We start from the raw sequence: 20,308 nt of genomic DNA on the forward strand, positions 1-20,308 counted from the left end.
GCTCCCCATACCCTCTCCCACTCAGCAGCTGAGGAAACGAACCACAACCACCACGACCACGGCGAGGGAGAGGGCCAAGGTGAAAAGAAAGGGGTTTTCTGGGCGGGCATCTTCTGAGATGTATTTTCAAATGTCTGCACTCACGTTCACATATCCTGCACCCTTTAGACAGGAGCGTCCCGACGCTGCTTTGTGTTTCAGAATTCGCCCTGAGCCCAAGGGAGGGGACTGTGTAGGAGGGACGCAACCTCTGGCAAGGCGTGGGGTGCTGTGTTTTTACGCGTGCCCCCCAGCACCTCAGCCTCTGGGAGGGGCTGGCTACAGGAGGGCCAGCGGACTGCGGCCACTCTCCCAGCTGACACAGCCCCACCTGCACGGAGCCGCCCCCACACTGCTCAACCTCAGAGAGAAAAGCCGAAGACACAGCCTTAATTCAATTTCACTTCTCCTGAGCCACCATGACCCGGGAACAGGGGAAAATCCAATGTTAAAACTGGGTTCACATGAGCTGTGCTCTGGTCTCTGTGACAGGTTTAAATAGCTGCCTGCAGCTCCACACAGCACAGGATGCTGTGCTGCCCCGCCCGCCCTCCCATGTCTCAGCCCCCCCCCCCACGGCAGGGACACGGAATGTCAGGCATGCATCGAAGGACGTTTTAACGACAGCTGCAAGAGAAGGCTGCTTCTGAGCGCACGTGGGCGGGAGCGTGCAGACGTGGCGCGTGGTCAGGAGGGCGGCCACCACACGGCGGTGACTCAGCACAACTGGACGCCGGCAGATTTGTGGGCCGTGTGTCACTGCTGTTCCAAACCCAGAACGAGGGGCACCCACCGCGGGCCCCGGCAAATGCACCCAGCCTTCTGTGGCCCCAAACCTCTTCCACAGGAGGCAGTCACCCAGCGTCCATCACCGGTACCACCTCCACAACTGTGTACTGGTCACGCACCAAATGTGTTGACGTTTATCCAGTATATTTCTTTACCCGGGGACTCTTATCTTATACCAACACACTTATCAGACACTTTCTAACACTACTGTTAATGGAGAACCGGAGTCGCTTCCCATAAACAGAGAGTAACTGGCACAGACTATTTGCCTACCTGATATCCGCTCTCTCCCTTCTGCTTAGTAACCTAACCCTGATTTTATTCAGACTGGCAACGAACCGAGCTAGAGCACTGTATCTTCCAGCCTCCCCAGTAATCAGGCGTGGCCACATGACTAAGTTCTAGTCATTAAGATATATGAGAGGGCTTCCCTGGTGGCGCAGCGGTTGAGAGCCCGCCTGCCGATGCGGGGGACGCGGGTTCGTGCCCCGGTCCGGGAGGATCCCACGTGCCACAGAGCGGCTGGGCCCATGGGCCGTGGCCGCTGAGCCTGCGTGTCCGGAGCCCGTGCTCCGCAACGGGAGAGATCACAACAGTGAGAGGCCCGCGTACCACAAAAAAAAAAAAAAAAAAAAGATATATGAGGAAACTGATGGATGAAACCATCTAGACGGAAGGTAGGCAGCATTTCTAATGTCTGAAATATAAATGTGATGCGATGGGTGGAACTCTGGCTGCCCTTTTGGACCAAGAGGGACACTTGAGGCTGGATACTCTTCTATCTGGCAGAACAGATAGAAGAAAGCTGGTTTCCTGACAACACAAGAGAGCTGTCATCCCAGGGTGTATTAAACGTGTCTTTTGTTATACTATTTTGACATCTGGGGCCTTATGGACCCTGGGGAAACAAGGGGGAAGCCCTCCTAGGGCTATCCAATTGCCACAGAACATCAACCTGCCTTCCACGGTACCTTTCATATGCAAACTAAGCAATCCAGAGCCCACTCACCCCACCCCCTTCACCTCTATCCGGCTCTCACACTCAGGCCAATATCCTCCTGCCCTAATCACCCCAGGATCTGTACCAGACAACTAGAGGCGGGCACCCACTCCCCAGCAGAGCCCACTGAAATTATTCAAAGCAGCCAGTCCTCAGGCTGCTCACCCTGCCTCACCGCTCTCCAGGGAAACCACAATAAAGCGTCCTGTCCCCAGCTCCCTGCTGCCTCTGCCCCGCCCTGGTCCTTCCCCATGTGGCCCTGCATTGGGGGGGCATCCCCCGCTTCTGGGACTGTTAACAATTACCTTTTTTTTTTTCTTACAACTATCTTTTCAATGGCAGTTGTCTCCTGTCCCTGATCTGTTGATCTCACCATACCTGAGTAATAATAAAACCTACATCTTAAAACACAGGCCTAGAATATCTCCAGACATCTTTCCAGTTAGAGAGAAATTAACTTTTTCTTGTTTAACCCACTGTTACGATCCATCTTTACTCCAGCAACCAAACTTAATTCCTAACTGACAGATATTTATTTTATGATATCTCTTTTCCTTTTAATATACAGCAGTTCTTATTAGTTATCCATTTTATACATATCAGTGTGTACATGACATTCCCACTCTCTCTGACTTACTTCCCTCTGTCTCTATGACAGTCTCTAGATCCATCCACGTCTCTACAAATGACCCAGTTTTGTTCCTCTTTATGGCTGAGTAATATTCCATTGTATATAATACCACATCTTCTTTATCCACTCATCTGTCAGTGGGCATTTAGGTTGCTTCTGTGACCTGGCTAGTGTAAACAGTGCTACAATGAACATTAAGGTGCATGCGTCTTTTTTTTTTTTTGAGGTACGCGGGCCTCTCACTTTTGTGGCCTCTCCCATCGCGGAGCACAGGCTCCGGACGCGCAGGCCCAGCGGACATGGCTCACGGGCCCAGCCGCTCCGCGGCATGTGGGATCTTCCCGGACGGGGGCAAGAACCCATGTCCCCTGCATCGGCAGGCGGACTCTCAACCACTGCACCACCAGGGAATTCTGCATGTGTCTTTTTGAATTATGGTTTTCTCTGGGTATATGCCCAGTAGTGGGATTGCTGGGTCACATGGTAATTCTATTTTCAGTTTTTTAAGGAGCCTCCATACTGTTCTCCATAGTGGCTGTATCAATTTACATACCCACCAACAAGGCAAGAGGGTTCCCTTTTCTCTGCACCCTCTCCAGCATTTGTTGTTTGTAGATTTTCTGATGATGCCCATTCTAACTGGTGTGAGATGATACACCTCACTGTAGTTTTGATTTGCATTTCTCTAATAATTAGGGATGTTAAGCAGCTTTTCATGTGCTTCCTGGCCATCTGTATGTCTTCTTCGGAGAAATGTCTATTTAGGTCTTCTGCCCATTTTAGGATTGGGTTGTCTTTTTAATATGGAGCTGCATGAGCTGTTTATATATTTTGGAGATTAATCCTTTGTCCATTGATTTGTTTGCAAATATTTTCTCCCATTCTGAGGGTTGTCTTTTCGTCTTGTTTGTAGTTTCCTTTGCTGTGCAAGAGCTTTTAAGTTTCATTAGGTCCCACTTATTTTTATTTCCATTACTCTAGGAGGTGGATCAAAAAAGATCTTGCTGTGATTTATGTCAAAGAGTGTTCTTCCTATGTTTTCCTCTAAGAGTTTTACAGTGTCCTCTCTTACATTTAGATCTTTAATCCATTTTGAGTTTGTTTTTCTGTACGGTGTTAGGAAGTGCTCTAATTTCATTCTTTTACATGTAGCTGTCCAGTTCTCCCAGCACCACTTATTGAAGAGACTGTCTTTTCTCCACTGTATATCCTTGCCTCCTCTGTCATAGATTAGTTGACCACAAATGCGTGGGCTTATCTCTGGGCTTTCTATCCTGTTCCATTCATCTATATTTCTGTTTTTGTGCCAGTACCATATTGCCTTGATTACTGTAGCTTTGGAGTATAGTCTGAACTCAGGAAGTCTGATTCCTCCAGCTCTGTTTTTTTCCCTCAAGACCGCTTTGGCTACTCAGGGTCTTTTGTGTCTCCACACAAATTTTAAGATTTTTTTTGTTCTAGTTCTGTAAAAAATGCCATTGGTAATATGATAGGGACTGCACCAAATCTGTAGATTGCTTTGGGTAGTATAGTCATTTTCACAATGTTGATTCTTCCAATCCAAGAACATGGTATTTCTCTGAATGCTGAATTCTCTGAGCTCTTGCTTGTCTAGAAAGCTTTTGATTTCTCCGTTGAATCTGAACGAGATCCTTGCCGGGTAGAGTAACCTTGGTTGTAGGTTCTTCCCTTTCATCACTTTAAATATATCCTGCCACTCCCTTCTGGCTTGTAGAGTTTCTGCTGAGAAATCAGCTGTCAACCTTATGGGAGTTCCCTTGTATGATATTTGTCGTTTTTCCCTTGCTGCTTTCAATAATCTTTCTTTGTCTTTAACTTTTGCCAATTTGATTACTATGTGTCTCGGCGTGTTTCTCCTTGGGTTTACCCTGTATGGGACTCTGTGCTTCCTGGACTTGGGTGGCTACTTCCTTTCCCATGTTAGGGAAGTTTTCGACTATAATCTCTTCAAATATTTTCTCGGGTCCTTTCTCTCTCTCCTCTCCTTCTGGAACCCCTATAATGCGAATGTTGTTGTGTTTAACGTTGTCCCAGAGGTCTCTTAGGCTGTCTTCATTTCTTTTCATTCTTTTTTCTTTATTCTGTTTCACAGCAGTGAATTCCACCATTCTGTCTTCCTGGTCACTTATCCGTTCTTCCACCTCAGTTATTCTGCTACTGATTCCTTCTAGTGTATTTTTCATTTCAGTTATTGTATTGTTCATCACTGTTTGTTTGTTCTTTAATGCTTCTAGGTCTTTGTTAAACGTTTCTTGCATCTTCTCGATCCTTGCCTCCATTCTTTTTCCGAGGTCCTGGATCATCTTCGCTATCATTATTCTGAATTCTTTTTCTGGAAGGTTGGTTGCCTATCTCCACTTCATTTAGTTGGTTTTCTGGTGTTTTATCTTGTTCCCTCATCTGGTATACAGTCCTCTGCCTTTTCATCTTGTCTGTCTTTCTGTGAATGTGGTTTTTGTTCCACAGGCTGCAGGATTGTAGTTCTCCTTGCTTCTGCTGTCTGCCCTCTGGTCAATAAATATGTATCTTTTAAAAGAAGAAGTGATTGCCGACGTACTGTTTAAAATCACCTTGGGCTCCATGCTTGATAACCTGGGCCCAGGTCAACGCTGGGGTGCGCCTCAGCTCTTTTCTAGGGAAGCATCCTCCACCTGAGCTCTCTGCCCCAAGTCACTGTGGGTCCTCACACCACATGATGAATGTATGATGTCCCGACCTTGGGCTTGGCCAGTGGACTATGGGCAGAGGTGATGGTGGGGCCAGTCTGAGGCGAGACTTTAAAAAGCATCACATGGTCCCACCATTCTCTCATGCTTCTGACATCGCCCTGGGAGGAGCAGAATTTGGCTACACCACTGGCCCAAGGAGGATGAGAGCTCATGGAGAGGACCGGACCCAATCTGAGTGCAACCAGGCCCAGCCCAAGTCAGCCAGCCTACAGATGCACAAGAAAAACAAAGCTATTGTTATCTTATGCTCGTGAGTCTGGTGGGCTTTGCTATGTAATATTACTGTGGCAATTGCTGACTGATTCGGTCAGAAAAGCTGTGATGTACAAGTACTTCTTGATTTCTTTTCTTTTTTTCTGGCTGCACCATGCAGGATTTTAGTTCCCTGACCAGGGATTGAACCCAGGCCCTCGGCAGTGAAAGCGCTGAGTCCTAACCACTGGAACACCATGGAATTCCCTATTGATTTCTTAATTGCTTGTGAGAACCTGTACGAGGCCCATCCCAGTGCAAAGACACATATACAATATACAATACATAATACACACATACATGTAAAATTAGCAACACGGTTCCTGTCCTCAAGGATTCTACACCTTAGCTCTGGGACCCTCCAACTTCCCAAAACCAGTGAGAGAGCTCAAGGCCCAGCCTCGAGTGAGTCTGGCAGGAGATGTGTCCCCATTCCCAGATGAATGGATTCCCTCAGAGGAAGAAACTCCTCCCTGAGTTCCTAAAAGACAGAAGTCCCGGAAGAGCCCCGGGGCCACGAAGAAAGCTGCGATGGTGTCGTGAGCTGGGGGACGTGTGAAGTAGGCTCAGGGCACCCAACTCGGCTGCCTCTGGCCAGGTGCATCAGCGCCCTGGGACGAAGGCTGCCCGCCTGCATCTGTGCTGCAGGAAAGCGGTGCGTGTTGCTCGCGGTCACCGAGCTCCTCCCGCATGTGCTGGTGCCGGCGATGCCGTCAAGTCTGCAGCACGGCGCATGAGGTCTCTTACTCCCATTTTACGGACGAGGGGCCCAGGGTCCACTGGGCCCTACGTGGCCTGCCCTTGTCCCCTCCCCCTCCCCCCACGGCGCCTGCTCTCCTGCCGCCTGGCCTCTGCAGGTGCCCTGTGGCCCGGACACTCACAGCCCCCCTCCCCGCCCTCCCCTCGTCTGTCCTGGCTCAGCTGTCACCACCTCAGTGAGGCCAGCCTCCTGCTCCACTGCCTACCCCACCCCGTTTCACCTTCTTCCTGACACTGATCTCTGAGTTATACACTACACTCTGAAGTCACTCATTTCCGCCTAGCGTCTGACAAGGGCAGGGACTGTGCCGTCTCCTTCCCAGGTGTGATCAGTAAATCACAGAATGAACAAGTGAACGAAGAAATGAACGGATGAAGGAGTGAGGCTCTCGGGTGTGGAGGAAACGGCACAAGTTCTCTGCGCAAACTGACCCACGATCCCGGCCCTGCAGCAGGTTCAACCCACAGCACCTCCTCCCGGACGCCCCCCGTCCCTGGCACTGAGAGACAAAGCATCCTCTGTGCTCTCCGCAGTTCTGCTGTTGGGGACATCACTTACAGTTTTCTTTTCTCGATCATTCTTTAAAAAGGCCTTGAAATCAGACGTACTTTATGGAAAAACCAGTCAATTTACCATGACGATAAGCTATCGCTAAAGAGGAAACTTGAAAATGTGTATAAACGCACTAGCTTCAAACTGTGAATGGTGTCCTAGCGGGTGAGGATGGTCTAGGAGGCTCCCAACAGCTCCTTCAAATGGTCCCCTATTCTGTGACAGCGGCAGGGGAAACGCACGGGGTCAGGCAGGTCCCGGGAGAGCAGCCAACATCTCAACTGTGTCCGACCTGTCCCCACACAGATGTGAGAGACAGCCCTCAGTGCCGTGCCCGGCACACAGTGAGTTCAGTAGAAGTCAGCTCGCCCCCATTCTGGGTCTCGAGCTCGAGAGGAAACATTTGCGCCCACCTGCATCATTTAGAAATCTCACCACACGCCTGTCCTCACATCTCACGGCAGCTTCTCCTGCTTGGAGAAACTTCAGTTCACAGAAACGGTGCCGTTTTACCGAGATGCTTCAAGCCGGGGAGCCGCGTGACCTCAGGGACCCTTGGCTGGTGAGTCGGTGGACACAAGGAGGGGCTGACCTGCTCCAGATCAGCCCAGCCCTCCCTCTGCCCCCCCAGGGGCCTTGGACTCTGTCCCTGAGCCTTCAGGTGAAGCACCACAGATAATTCCTCTCCTTTTTTGGTAAAAGAGAAAGTTTCCATTGAATAAACCCTCTAAGCGAGTTTTCCGACCTGGTGACATCTGCACAATAGCCGGGGAAAGAAATAATTACTATTATGGTGCCAAAACGGTCCGGCCCTTCTCCACGGCTCCGGGGAAGACGGCTGGCCCCTGCCAGCCAAGTTGGTTTTCTGTGCTGAAGGAAGGAAGCAAGCGTGGCAGGGAGGGCGGTCTCAAACCTCCTAACGAGGGCAGAGCGGAGGGGAGAAGAATCATGTATTTACTGCACATGGACTTTGTGCTGGTTGCAGTGACTTAGGGTCTCGAGGGGAAGCCTAAGGCCTGTCACACTGACGGGGAAAATGTGGTTCTGAGAGAGAGACTGAACTATCCCAGCCACACAGCCAGAAACACGGGGCCAGGCCCCAAGCTGCATCCCTCTGGCGCATCACACAAAGCTCACCCAGGCTGGGCTCGCTCTGTAAACGGGGAGCCCCACCCGCCGTGGTGCTCAGAGGATGCAGTCAGCGTGGGAAAGGCTCGGAGGAATCGGAGGGGGGGGTGGGCAGGACGGCGTTTACACTCCTGGAATCAGCCCAAAACTCGCAGTCCCTTGGCTGAGCTTGGGTGCCACCCGTGCGGGTCAGAGCCCTGGTGGACGGCTCAGTGGGGAGCTGGCACCCCTCCCCCGACAGACTGCGCGTCACAAGCTGTTCCTGGAGCTGCTCAGGCACTTCTGTCTGGAGGTGCAGAAACCCCAGGGCCACTTGCTGGGGACTGCACTCCAAGCCGGGCCTGCGACACCTCACTCCAAAGCAGTTTTCCAAAAGTCAAGGTCTTAGCAAGGCAAAGAGTATGGGGACTTGAATCCAGCTTTGCTCCTCCCCCACCTCCCCGGTATTGGCTGTGTTGCCTTGGGCAAGTTACTCTCCATCTCTGAGCCACCTTGCTTCCTCCATGGGCACGTTGGCTGTCTCACCACATTGCTGCAAGGGTTAAATGGGGGGTGATCCATGGAAAAAAATACTAGCACAGAGATGATGGATGTTCCCCGGTGGGAAAGCGTTATTTGATTTTCTTTAAACAGGGCCCATCCTCTAGTCCAAATTCACACACACACACACACACACACACACACACACGATTCACGAGTCTGAACTTGGGCAAACCCAGAGAAACGGTCATTTTTAGTCAACTGCCTCATAATTCAGCAGACGTTCACCGAGACCCTGTTTGTTACGCAGGAGGTTCCAGGCAGGACCCAGGAAGCCGGGTCACTGGGTTGCTGTCTTGGCACTTACAGATGGGTGCGTGCTTATGGCTGACCACGCTGAGAGGGGCCTGCAGTGTGGGGGTCGTCCCCCAGGAGGCAGTGACCAGTCTGCCTGCTTTCTGGGGCTCACCAGGCAACCCCCTTCCTCCACACTGCTGTGTCGGGCTGGCTGGCTTGGATCTGGGTGGGCGTGACATGCTAAGGGACGGGGGTCTCTCCAGGGCTCCTCCAGCTCCAGCAGGCAGGGGCCCTGCTGCCCACCCTCTGCTTCCAGAATCAGGTCAGGAGCCCACGGTCCTCCGGGGGAAGCTGCTACCGTGCAGTGGCCTCGGGCAGAGACCGCACCCCGACTTCACGCTCGGTTCTGAGCGTGTTCTGCGTAGGTCCAGCTCACGCCTCAGGTTTCGCTGGTCTCATTTTTGCAGAGGCAGAGGCCCAGAGAGGCCCGGCACACAGCTCGTCTGGGGCAGAACCTGGGTGCAGCCACTCAGGCCACCTCCGTCCCAGCGTGTCCTGCAAACTCACTTCTCCGGCCTGGCCCCTGGCAGCCCAGCTCTCCGGCTCCGACTCGCCCAGGTTTCACACGCGGAGTTTCCTCCTCGGATGTCCAGGCAGGTGCTGAATACGCGAGGTGCCCCCAGGATGCTTGTCCATGAGATGCCCCTGGTCTGAGTATCCTGCTGGGGTCCTCCCTGGCCTTTGACTTCTTCCTCTTACCGCTAACGGGACAGAAATCAGGGCACTGAGGGCGCTTCCCGGAGCTGTGAGCAGGAGTTCTGGTTCTGGTTCTGGTCCTGGCCCGCCCAGCTCGCTGCCTCACCTGGGAAATGGAGCGAAGATCCCTCTTGCTACCTTGGAAGCAACGTGTGCAGCGAAATTAAGCAAAGGCCACAAACGCCCTCGGGAAAGGAGCAGGCGCAGCTGGGCATCTGTTACTTGCAGATGGGTAACAGGTACTTGTGAAGCCCTCGTCTGTCACATGGGGTCCTTCCCAGGGTGGAGGGAGGGAGGGGAGGGAGGGCTGCTCCCCTTCTCCCAGAGGCCCTGGCCCTTGGCGGCATCTCGGCAGTTGTCTGTAGCTCTTGGTGGGCCGGCCAGGCGGGTCCACGCTGTTGGGCTCCCACTTCCGAAAGGCTCCAGCTCACGGAACAGATGAGGCCCCTCCCCCAGGCAGCCCCCCAGGCAGTCAGTGTGGCCTGCCCCAGGGACACACCCCAGTGAAGCCGAGCCTGGCCCCACCTGCTTTAAAATTTCTTTCGGTGGCTCCTCTTCCTGGTCCACCTGCAGCCGGAGTTACTTCTAATGTTAACGTACTGAAGGGCAGCGGCAGCTCCCAACCCTGGCGAGACGTGCGGGGACCTGGGTCCCAGCCCCAGCCTGCTGTTCAGGGTGGGGCCCTGAACCCACACCCACCGCGCGTGAATCGAGGAGACGGGCCGGCCGTGCAGGCTAGCTGCGGCCTGCAGCTGTGTCGGGGACCCAAAGAGGACGGCAGCCACAATCACCATTTCAGCTTCGGCCACGAGTCCGCGTGCAGGACCCGCGCCACCCCTGCCGGGATCCCCCGGGCCAGGGCTGCTCACTCTTGGGCCTCCCGCGTGGCGACCACGGGAGCTCTGCATCCAGGCGCCACCGCCAGCACCCCCAGCTCACAAGGAAAGGGGGCTCCGGGTCACGCCCCTGACCACACCATCTGCCGGGTGGTGTGAACCCAGGCGGTCACTCCAGGTCCTGCCTCTCACCCTGGCCGCTCCCGGCCCCTGGTCTCACGTGCGCTGAAGAGTCTGCGGGTCCCTAACAGTGGGGACCGGTGCCGACCCACCCGACCTGAACGTCTTCAGGAAACGGCTCAGTGTTTGCAGATGGGAAAAAATAATCCGAAGTAACTGTTACCTGAGCGGGTGCAGACTATTTCAGTTTAGAAGGCGTCTGGCACGCAGTGGGGAGGAGCTGGCCTTGCGGAGAGCGACGCAGGGCGCGGGCTGGCGTGCTCAGGGGTCGCCAGGGTTGCTGGCACACGAACCCAGCAGCCAGGGAGCAGCTGCCCTGGAAGAAAAGGCCCAGAGGGCACATCTCCAAAGCTCGTGCTTACGACGCCCGAGACCAAGGGTGTCATAAATTGACAGCTCAAGGCACCACCTTCCCAAGCCACCTGGCCAGCAGCCCGGCCACGGCTTCAGGCTCTGAAGGGCCGAGGACAGCTCTGAGTCAGCCCGGACGCTGAAGGCCACCAGCCCCCTCCTTCCTGCCCGAAGCAGGTGGGGACCTCTGCTGTGCAAGTACAAGGCCCCCGGACACGCGCTGCCGCTGACCCGGTGCAGGCCCGGGCTGGCGTCCATTTCCTGCTCTGCTCTGAGCTCTACGCCCACGACCCTGCCCTCCGTGGGGTCTCCTCCAGCATCCTCGCTCCCCCCAGCGATGGGTCCCGACCGGAGAGAGGATGGCAGTGACCTCAGGGGGCCACTCAGCTTCCTCATTTCCCCGTCATGACACCTGCCCTCAGGGAGTGACCAGGAGAAAACGTCCCGGCTCCAAAGCTGGAAGAGCTAAGAGGCGAACGCGTGGACAGACAGCCGAAAAAGCACCGTGGGGAAGCACCTTCCTCTGCTGGAAGGTGCTGCAGGAGCACTGAGGGGACCCGGGGCAGGGACACCCGGCGGGGGCGTCGGGTCCGCAGCGACAGGTCCGCAGCTGGTGCCGGAGGTGTCCGGGCCGCCGGGTAGGCTGCAGCCGCGGGCACACGCTGGCCCAGCGCCCACACACAGCGGTGCGTTGGGACGTGGCTGACGCTACCCAGGCCTCCAGAATCCCCTGGCCGCGCGGGCAGCACCAAGCTGCTTGACGGTGGCTGTAGAGACCCAGGAGCCGATCCGTTGGAAGCAGCCAAGCCCTGCTCGGCACCCCGGCCCGGGCCATCTGTGAGGCTCTGGCAGCGGCAGGTTCCCTTCCTCCCGAGCCGCTGACGGTCCCCAAGCCCCAGGCTTTGGTCACCCAGCCCGATCATGGCTTCTCTTCTCAACCATCCACATCCTGGATGGTGCACGGAACCCGCGTGCCCTTCCTACCACGTGGCCTGGCCTCTGCCTCCCCGGAGCTTGGGATGCTCGCCTTCAATGCAGGAGGACATGCCTCTGACTCGTGGTGCCTAGCTCGCGACGGGGAAGCCCACGCCCACGTCCTGCCGGGCCTCCGCGCCGCTGCACCTCTGCCTGGATGGAGTCCCAGCTGTCATTCAAGTCTCAGCTCACCTGGAGCCATTTCTGCAGGGACCGTCCCCCCGCCCTGGCTGTCTCGTTCTTCCCTGCTTGCCTTACCCCAGTGACCTGCACTTGGAGGGGGTGGGGCCTGTGTGGGTGTCGGGTGTCCAGTGCCCACACGGGGCCAGGCCCTCCACACGCACTACACCTCACTTGGTCACCTCACTGACCCCAACGGGGTAGGTAGAGACTTTGATCCTTCTCTTGCTGTAGATGAGAACACTGAGGTTCAGGGAGCCTGGGTAACTTGTCCAGGGTCACAGAGCAAGTACGTGGTTGAACTGACTTGAACTCAAGTCTTCCAGACACCAAGGTACATGTTTTGCTCCACTTTCAAATATAACCTACCTATACGTTAAAATGAGGTCCATCTTCTCTCAGTTCCTGACCTGTGCACAGAGCATCCACGGTGCTGAGAAGAACTCCCTTCCCTAGAATTATCCACTTTTCCTTTTTACCACAGCACCACATGTAGGTAATTCGACTGTTCTCCTCCTCCAACAAGTGACACACCTGAACACTCCAGAAACTGCTTCCTCCAGAGACGGAGAGTGGAGTCTGTTTTCTCCTTATCAGAAAGCCTTAAACATTTCCACCCTGGGGCCAGGTGAGTAGTTTTGAGTGAACAAACACTCCCTTGGAGGAAATTCCTTTAGAAAGGTAAAAGGGTGACAAGTTATCAGGCACTTCCTGCCCTGAGACGAGAAAAGACGGCACTGGGCTTCTAGAAGCATCCATGTGGCTCTCAAAGCCCCTCACGCTGAGCCTGATGCAGGATTCAGACCAAAACTTGCCTCTAACCCTCAAAAGGGCTGCGTGTTCTTGTCACCTGCTTCACATGTGAATAGATCAGGGCACCTTCCCCAGCAATCACTGTCTAAATGTCTTTATTTTTATTCATTTTTTTAAAAGATTTTTTTTTTATGTGGACCATTTTTAAAGGCTTTATTGAATTTGTTAACAATATTGCTTCAATTTTGCTTTGGTTTATTGGCCGTGAGGCATGCGGGATCTTAGCTCCCTGAACAGGGATCGAATTCACACTCGCGGCATTGGAATGCGAAGTCTCAAGCACTGGACGGCCAGGGAAGTCCCTTATATGTCTTTAAAAACGGAATCAGAAAAAAAAAAAAAACAAAAAAAAAACGGAATCAGTAGCAGGTAAAGAACGGACATGATAAAGGGAAGCCCCCAGATGGTGATAAAGAGGGTGCTCGGTGACAGGGACATCCTTCAAGAGGTCCCGTCGAGGGTGACATGGAGTTTAGCTTAAATAAAATGGGGAGTGTGAGCCCCTTGCTTCAGAGGTGGGAAGTGTGCCCCTAGTCTGGGGGAGATGGACGATGAGGTCCTCTTCTTGCAGACTCTGCATCTGGGGATGAAGAGAGCAGGGGTCTGTGGATGGGCGGAGGGCAGCGCCCATATTTACTGATACTGATACGCGGCCAGCAGCTACCACATCATGTCTCCTCACCAGGTTGATGCTATGACTCAGTCACAGGTGGGGAAACGGATGCTCCGGGAGGCTTAGTGCCCTGTCCAAGGTCACCGGAGTCGCGTACTCTGAAGCCTCTCCCCATGCTCACCCTCCAGGGAAGACCCATCCCCCTTTACCCCAGGGACACTTCCACCAGAGGTCCAGGGTACCTGCCGCCTTCCCTGCCCTGGGAGGCTCTGGAGGTAGGTACCCGGGTCTGTGTCATTTCCGCAGCCCGCGCCCAGCACAGACTGCACAACGGAGGCCCCCGGGCTGTATCTGCTGCAGGAGATGCCCAGTCTGCTGACTGCAGATATTACACTTCCAAGTTCAATGACACTGACGACGCACTTTTTTTTTTTTTTTTGGCCGCACCACATGGTATGCAGGATCTTAGTTCCCCGACCGGGCAGTGGAATCGCGGAGTCCTAACCACTGGACCACCAGGGAATCCCCGACGCTGCACCTTATTTAAAGTAAATTCTACCCAAGAAACACCTGAGGTGACCCTGGCCCACTTCTGGGAACCTGCCCAACTGAAGCTGAAAATCTGGGGGTGGGCCCAGCCGTCTGGGTTGCCCCCAGCCTTCCCGGAACCCTGGCTGCCCCCAGGTGTGAACCCCATCTCCCTCAATCTGTCTCAGCCACAGGTAACTTCACCGTTGTCATTAGCATTACTGTCATCGTCATCTTCAGTTTATAGATGGGCAAACGGAGACGCGTGGAGGTTTTTGCTTTACGCGAGAAAGAGGCAAGTGACCAAACAATCCCACGTCAGGGACGGATATCCAAGCCGGCAGGTCTGGGGATGTGTAACGTGAATACAGAAGGGCAAGGAGGAGGGACCACTAAGGCCTGGAAGGGACCCAGAGGCGGCTGCGGCCTGCCTTCTGCGTCTGACGCCTGCACCCACCGCGGCTGGGGCCCCGCGCCCTCTCCAGGCATCCATTTCGCTCTGTTTACCACAGCAAGAAAATTACACAGTTCTCAAACACTGGAAACAGAGCATATGAGCGTAACCGACAGCAATTACAGACTAGATCCCAAGGGGCCTTGACTCAAAACCCTCCCTGCGTGGAAAACACACAGGTACCTTCTTCTCCCCTTGAATTTCCTGAACACTCTTCTTCTGACTGGGCAGGGCTCCCACCAAAGGGAGTCAGGCTTAACTGTCGCCCACAGACACTCCCCCAGAGCTTCCTGTTCGCCCACACGTATACCCCAGCCCCGGCTGAGTTTTTGAAAAAGTTAAAAAATAAATAAGACACATACAAACTGCCTTTAGCGCGTTCCCTCAAATACTGGCAGATAATTAATTCCCTGTTAATCAGTCAGGAATGGTTCTCTTATACTCCGTAAATAGAGAGGGGGCGAGTCGGGCCCCACCGTGTAACTCTGAACGCACCGCCCGCGGGAAGGGCCTGGAGCCGCTGTGCTGGAGCGGCAGGTGGCCTAGGGGCCGCCCGCCTCCCCGGCACCTCTCTCCTGCCATGCCACTGCCCCAAGGGCTTTCCAGCGAGTCACCGTGAGCCGCTGGGGGCCAGGGACGGCGAGAACGAGAGGCCCGGCTTCCTCGGTGCCGTATTTAGAGCAGCACAGAAACTCGCACCCCTGGTTCTCCACCTGCTCAGACCTCCCGGAAGCTCCCCCAACTCTGCCTGCCGCCCCCTCCCTCACCGGCCCTGCCCTGGATCCCATCTCGCCGGGGGGCCACTCCCTGCTTAGCGTCCTTCCCGAGCGTCCACAGGGTCTCGCCACAGAGCCCCGAGCTTCGCAGGCCAGGGGCTGGCTCCCCCTCCGTTCCTGGGCCTAGACTCCAGGGTCCAGCTAAACCCTCGTGCGGGGAGTCCCACCTGAACAGGACGTAAGCATGGGATCCCACGCATCTGAGTCTGGCCAGTACCGTACGACCTCCTCTGCCTGGAATGGTGGTTCTCAACCTCAGCTGCTCGTTAGACTCACCTGGGGGGTTTCAAAGGTCCTGACACCACGGCCACACCGCAGTCCCGAGAGATCAGAGTCTCTATGGAGTGAGGGGCCCCAGCATCAGCATTTTTCAAGACCCCCCAGTGTTTCAGGGGCATCCCCGGAGAGGACCACGGCTCTCAGCTATGGGCCCCTCCTTTACACCCTTTCTTCTCCCCTCAAGCTCCTCTACTCAGCCGACAAGACCCAGCACCTCACCAACCTGCCAGGCGCTGGGAAGCCGTGTGCCGCTGGGTGGCCGAGCCTGCCTCGAGCACCCGAGTTATAGGGCCTCGAGCCTCCCCTGCCCCAGCTCCAGTCGACAGCAGCCCTGCCCCAGCCTTGGCCACCTGACCAAGTCCTGGTCCCTCTGCTGGGTCCTCTCCACCCTGCTGACGCAGATACTTTCATGTGAGCGTTTGCTTATATTCATAGCGTCTCTGGTCTGACCTATTCCGGGTCATACACTCCTTCATTCATTCAGCAAACACTGGTGATGCCTCTGCTCTCTGCTCAGGCCTGGGCTGCACAGCAAGGAGAAGGCCATGGGGCTGAGAGAGAAGCTAGCACACGACACCGTAAGTCAGTTTCCGTTGCCTCCACCGAAGGAAGAGTTACCCCTCAGAGTAAAAGTACCAGGGCAAAGCTGAGTGCTCCACAGGGCTGCTTAAGGGGGCTGGGGGGACAGGTCCCCGGGCCACCAGGATATGCCAGTGCCTGTGTCCGTGCATTGCTCCTAGTACAGCGCCGGACCCAAGGTTAATATGCACGGTTAGCAACCTTCACCGCCACGCACTGACGGTCCTGATAATAAGCCTCACATCGAAAGCTTCCGAAAGCGCCTTCCGAAAGGCGGCACTGTGGGCTAAACGCAGCTCAGAAAATACATACAGCAGAAACGGATGAGAACCGCTCTCTCAGAGAACACGCCTGGACGCGTGGCTGTCAGGGGAGACGGTGCTTCAGCGTCCCTCCTGTGTGCCTCTCTCAGCAATAGGGCCCTGTTCTGTCTGAACCAGCAAACGCGTAGCGAACAAGTTAGACCTCCTGCCTCCCTTGCAGCCGGCCTTGGCCGTGTGATGCTGTCCTGGCACCTGGAGTGTAGCTGCAACACGACGGGGAGCTCTGTACTGCCTCCTGCTGAGCCCGGGAGCTGGAGCTGGTACCCGTGGGCATGAAAGCCACGCGATGAGAACAGCTGAGCAAAGCTACAGAGGCGGCCTTGGGCGTAGATGGCACGGCGGTGTCCCGAAGCCGCCTCGGCCTTCTCATGTCACGGGAGAAAAATAAACCTTTGTTTGCTAAGCTACCGAGGTCTGATGCAGTCCAACAGCCCCCGACTGGTACGTGTGCTCTGGTGGACAAGGAGAGCCTCAGACCCTCACCTCTGAAGGGGGTAAGGTATTAACTGTTATGAGGGGTAGGAAATAATGCACGAAAAGGGCCTTGGTCAGAGCCTGGCATGCAGATGGCACTCAGTAAAGGGCAGGAAGATACTTCTCGTTTCTGGCGGAGCCCTGCAGGCCCAGGAGGTCATCCTGTAAAACCCTAAGGTCAAACAGAAAACGAAGGTAAGCGGGACACTGACTGAGCACATCGTCGTACTCGCCAGGCCGCCAGCCAGACCGCCCAGCCCAGCGGCTCCAGGTTTCTTACTGGAGCACAGCCGGGCAAGGAGATTTAACTTAAAACCAAGTTAGCACAGGGTGTGTAGAGACCCGTGGTTCTACAGATCGTGTTACAGAAGCCAGCCATGAAACCGCCCTTGGTAGGACTGTTTACCTCGTGAAGCACTTTCCATCTATCCTTCAGCCGATCTTCACCGCAGCCTCGGCAGCCGGCAGGGGACCCTGCTCCCAGCCTGGGTGTCCCCCGTTCGGGCTGGAGGGGGTCTAGGAGCTGGCAGAGTGAGGGCGAAGAGGCGCCACCCTCCCCTGGGGCCCCGTAGGCCTTATTTTATTCTATCACTGCACTGGCTGGCCCATTTGGTACATGAAAAAACCAAGGCTCGGAATGGTTAGGTGTCCGAGGCCCACGGCTGGCACCGCAGTCCAGTAGACACCTGGAGCCAGGCGTGTCTGCGTCGGGCCCTTCTGTCACCTGGGGGGCAGGTCCCCCCGGAAGCACAGGAGTGCAGATGACCACCAACAGCACGCCTGCAAGTGGGGAGGTTTAGGCCAGCCTGGCACTGGCGAGGCCCTGGAGCCCCGAGAGGTGCTTCTGCTCTGTGGTTTTATTCCTTGTATCCCTCCGATTGGCCTCATAAATGCCCTGACATTTTCCCCATAGAGGTTTACTTAAATTTAAAAGCGATGTGGGAAAGAATGAAGCACCGCCCTGTAGGCTTCATGCCGGTGTGAACACCAAGGCACGTGCCGTGTGATAGAGGGAGGCTGGGCCGCAGAACCGGCAGGCCTGGGCTCACGTGCCTCCGCGTCCCCCGCTCCCCTCCACACCTCCGCGAGAAGCAACCAGGCACAGGGCGTAACCACCGGCGTCTGCTTCCCCAGCCGGCGCAAGACCCCACAAAGGCGGCCCAGCACCCGCTTTCTCCCACCAAGGAAGCCACAGCCACACTCATCTCTAGACAACCAAAGTCACACTGGGTTCATTTCTTGATGAAAACACCTCCCTCCCACAGGCACTTGCCAGAGAGACTTCCCGTGAGCCGCTGGAAGAAACTGATCCATCAAGGAACTTAAAAGAGGTGAACACGAGCAACCACCTTTGAGCTATATTCAGAACGTCACAGAAGCCAGGCCTCAGATTTGGATGTTAATTTGGAAACATCAAAAGGCAGGCTGGGGCTTCCCTGCTGGCGCAGGGGTTGAGAGTCCGCCTGCCGATCCAGGGGGCGCGGGTTCGTGCCCCGGTCCGGGAGGATCCCACGTGCTGCCGCGGAGCGGCTGGGCCCGTGGGCCTGCGCGTCTGAAGCCTGTGCTCTGCGACGGGAGAGGCCACGGCAGAGAGAGGCCCGCGTACCAAAAAAAAAAAAAGGCAGGCTGTTTCTTTTCTCTCTTTACTCTAAAAAAGAAGACTTTTCAAATTGTTTTTCAAACTTCTACGGCCAGACAACATAAATAAGGCATGACAGTTACTGCCCCACCACAGATTCGGCCAAAGGCAGCTGATAAGAGGGTAGCTGACCTCGAGATTAAAAGCAGGTAACTTAAAGCTCCATTGGAGGTGTTCCGTGTTTGCCTCGTACAAACACTCTTTTCTTTCAGAATGCCCCCATGTTGTTCAGCTCACTGCAACAAACGTTAACAGAGACAAATGCCGACAGGAAAAAAGTTATTCCTATCATGGGCCTTACAGTGTAGAAGGTGGCAAAGTAAATAATGACAGTCCCACAGTGAAAATCAGGGTAATCCTCGAATATTCTCTCTCAAATAGTCTCACAAATATCACTGGGACTGTTTGCAAAGCACTACAGAACATTACGAACATAGTAAGAAAGAATTTAGTCAATATTCTCAGTCATGAGGACCCTTGCACATATCTGGCTGTAAAAGTGCTCTTGGTAGACCAAATTGCAGTTCCTTATATGCAAAACGCCCCACGCAAGCTTTCCCTCCTGTCACAAGGACTCCCAGGCCTGTCACTTCTCCCCAACCCCTCTTTTCACTTAATTATTTCCCTATCAGAGAAAACGGAAGCAACGCTTCTGGATCTGGGCCAGGGTGATAGATTTCTACATTGAAGCGGTGCAGAAATGACCACGGTCGGTCACAAGGAACTCTTCATTCCTAAGACTGTTAGACAAACAAAGATCTCGACTGGGAGCCTTCCCAGCCACCGAGAATGTCACCCAAACGACTCAGGAACTACATGCTGATGTAGGCAACAAACGCCGCATTCTGATGGTGACTACGGGTTTTGTTACTGATGAAGAATCAAAGACTTGGCCTGCGGACGTGTGTGCGCGCATGTGTGCGTGTGTGCATGTGTGCATGTGTGCGTGTGTGCATGTGTGCGTGTGTGCATGTGTGCATGTGCGCATGTGTGTGTGCATCTGTGCGTGCTTGTGAATGTGCCCGTGTTCGGGGTTTTCTCACGACCACATGGCCCTTGAGACCCTTACTGCTCTCTGGGCCCGAATGCTTTGGAAGCATCCTGAGGCCACACTGGGCTGTGTACGGCACTTGCGCTGAGAGCATGGCACTGTGTGAAGTCCTGTGGGGGAAACTAGGGCCCGTTCTGTGCGGGGAGCGCTTTATAAACGTGAGAGAGGGTGACTTGGCCCGGGGCAAGTTCTTACACAAACACATCCCGACTTCGGGGCTTTTCAGTGGCGGTTTCTAATCAGCCTGCATTCAATCCCAGACTCAAGAGAAACTGCTGGTCAGACACATGTTTTGTTTACATAACTGCACATTTTTTACTTACAAACATCCCATGGAGAACATCTTTTCCCAGATTCAGTGCGTGAATCAGAAGTGGAAAACTGAGGAGGAGGGAGGACTGGAAGGGGGCGCCCCGGAGCGGGGGGCTCGGCCCCGGGCTACTCACCATGGTCGTGGGCGAACACCAGCAGCTCCAGCCCCACCAGCATCCGAGCCAGCTCGTCGTAGCGGCCACAGTGCTCCCCTGCTCCATGGGACACAAAGACCAGGGCCCTGCAGGGACGAGAGATGGCCATTAGGAAGGCGCAGGCCATGGAGGCCGCGTGCAGGGCGGGGCAGGGCTCCTGCAACATCAGCGGAGAGTCAAAGACTAAACCACGGGTCTAAGTGAGAGGGCACGCTGTTAAAACATGGGCTTCCGGGTCACCGAGAACGGAGCCGCTTCCTATAGGACAGTCACCACAACAGCGTCCCCAGCTGGGGGCTGAGGGAGTCCCGGGAGCTGACTTCTGCAGGCGCTGGTGTATGGCAGGTCCTCCATCG

General features: G+C 54.9%; 1 protein-coding gene across 6 annotated transcripts in view; it reads right to left on the reverse strand.

Moving 5' to 3' along the window:
* The window catches only part of MGLL (monoglyceride lipase), a 99,217-nt gene that overhangs the window by 43,053 nt on the left and 35,856 nt on the right, over positions 1-20,308 (reverse strand). For all 6 annotated transcript variants that reach the window (XM_059077968.2, XM_067043310.1, XM_059077967.2 and 3 more), the window contains exon 3: positions 19,932-20,038. In XM_059077968.2, the coding sequence (XP_058933951.1) occupies positions 19,932-20,038 (107 nt within the window). The remainder of the gene's footprint in view (positions 1-19,931; positions 20,039-20,308) is intronic.

The sequence above is a fragment of the Kogia breviceps genome, chromosome 10, assembly GCF_026419965.1.
Source record: "Kogia breviceps isolate mKogBre1 chromosome 10, mKogBre1 haplotype 1, whole genome shotgun sequence".
NCBI lineage: Eukaryota > Metazoa > Chordata > Mammalia > Artiodactyla > Physeteridae > Kogia > Kogia breviceps.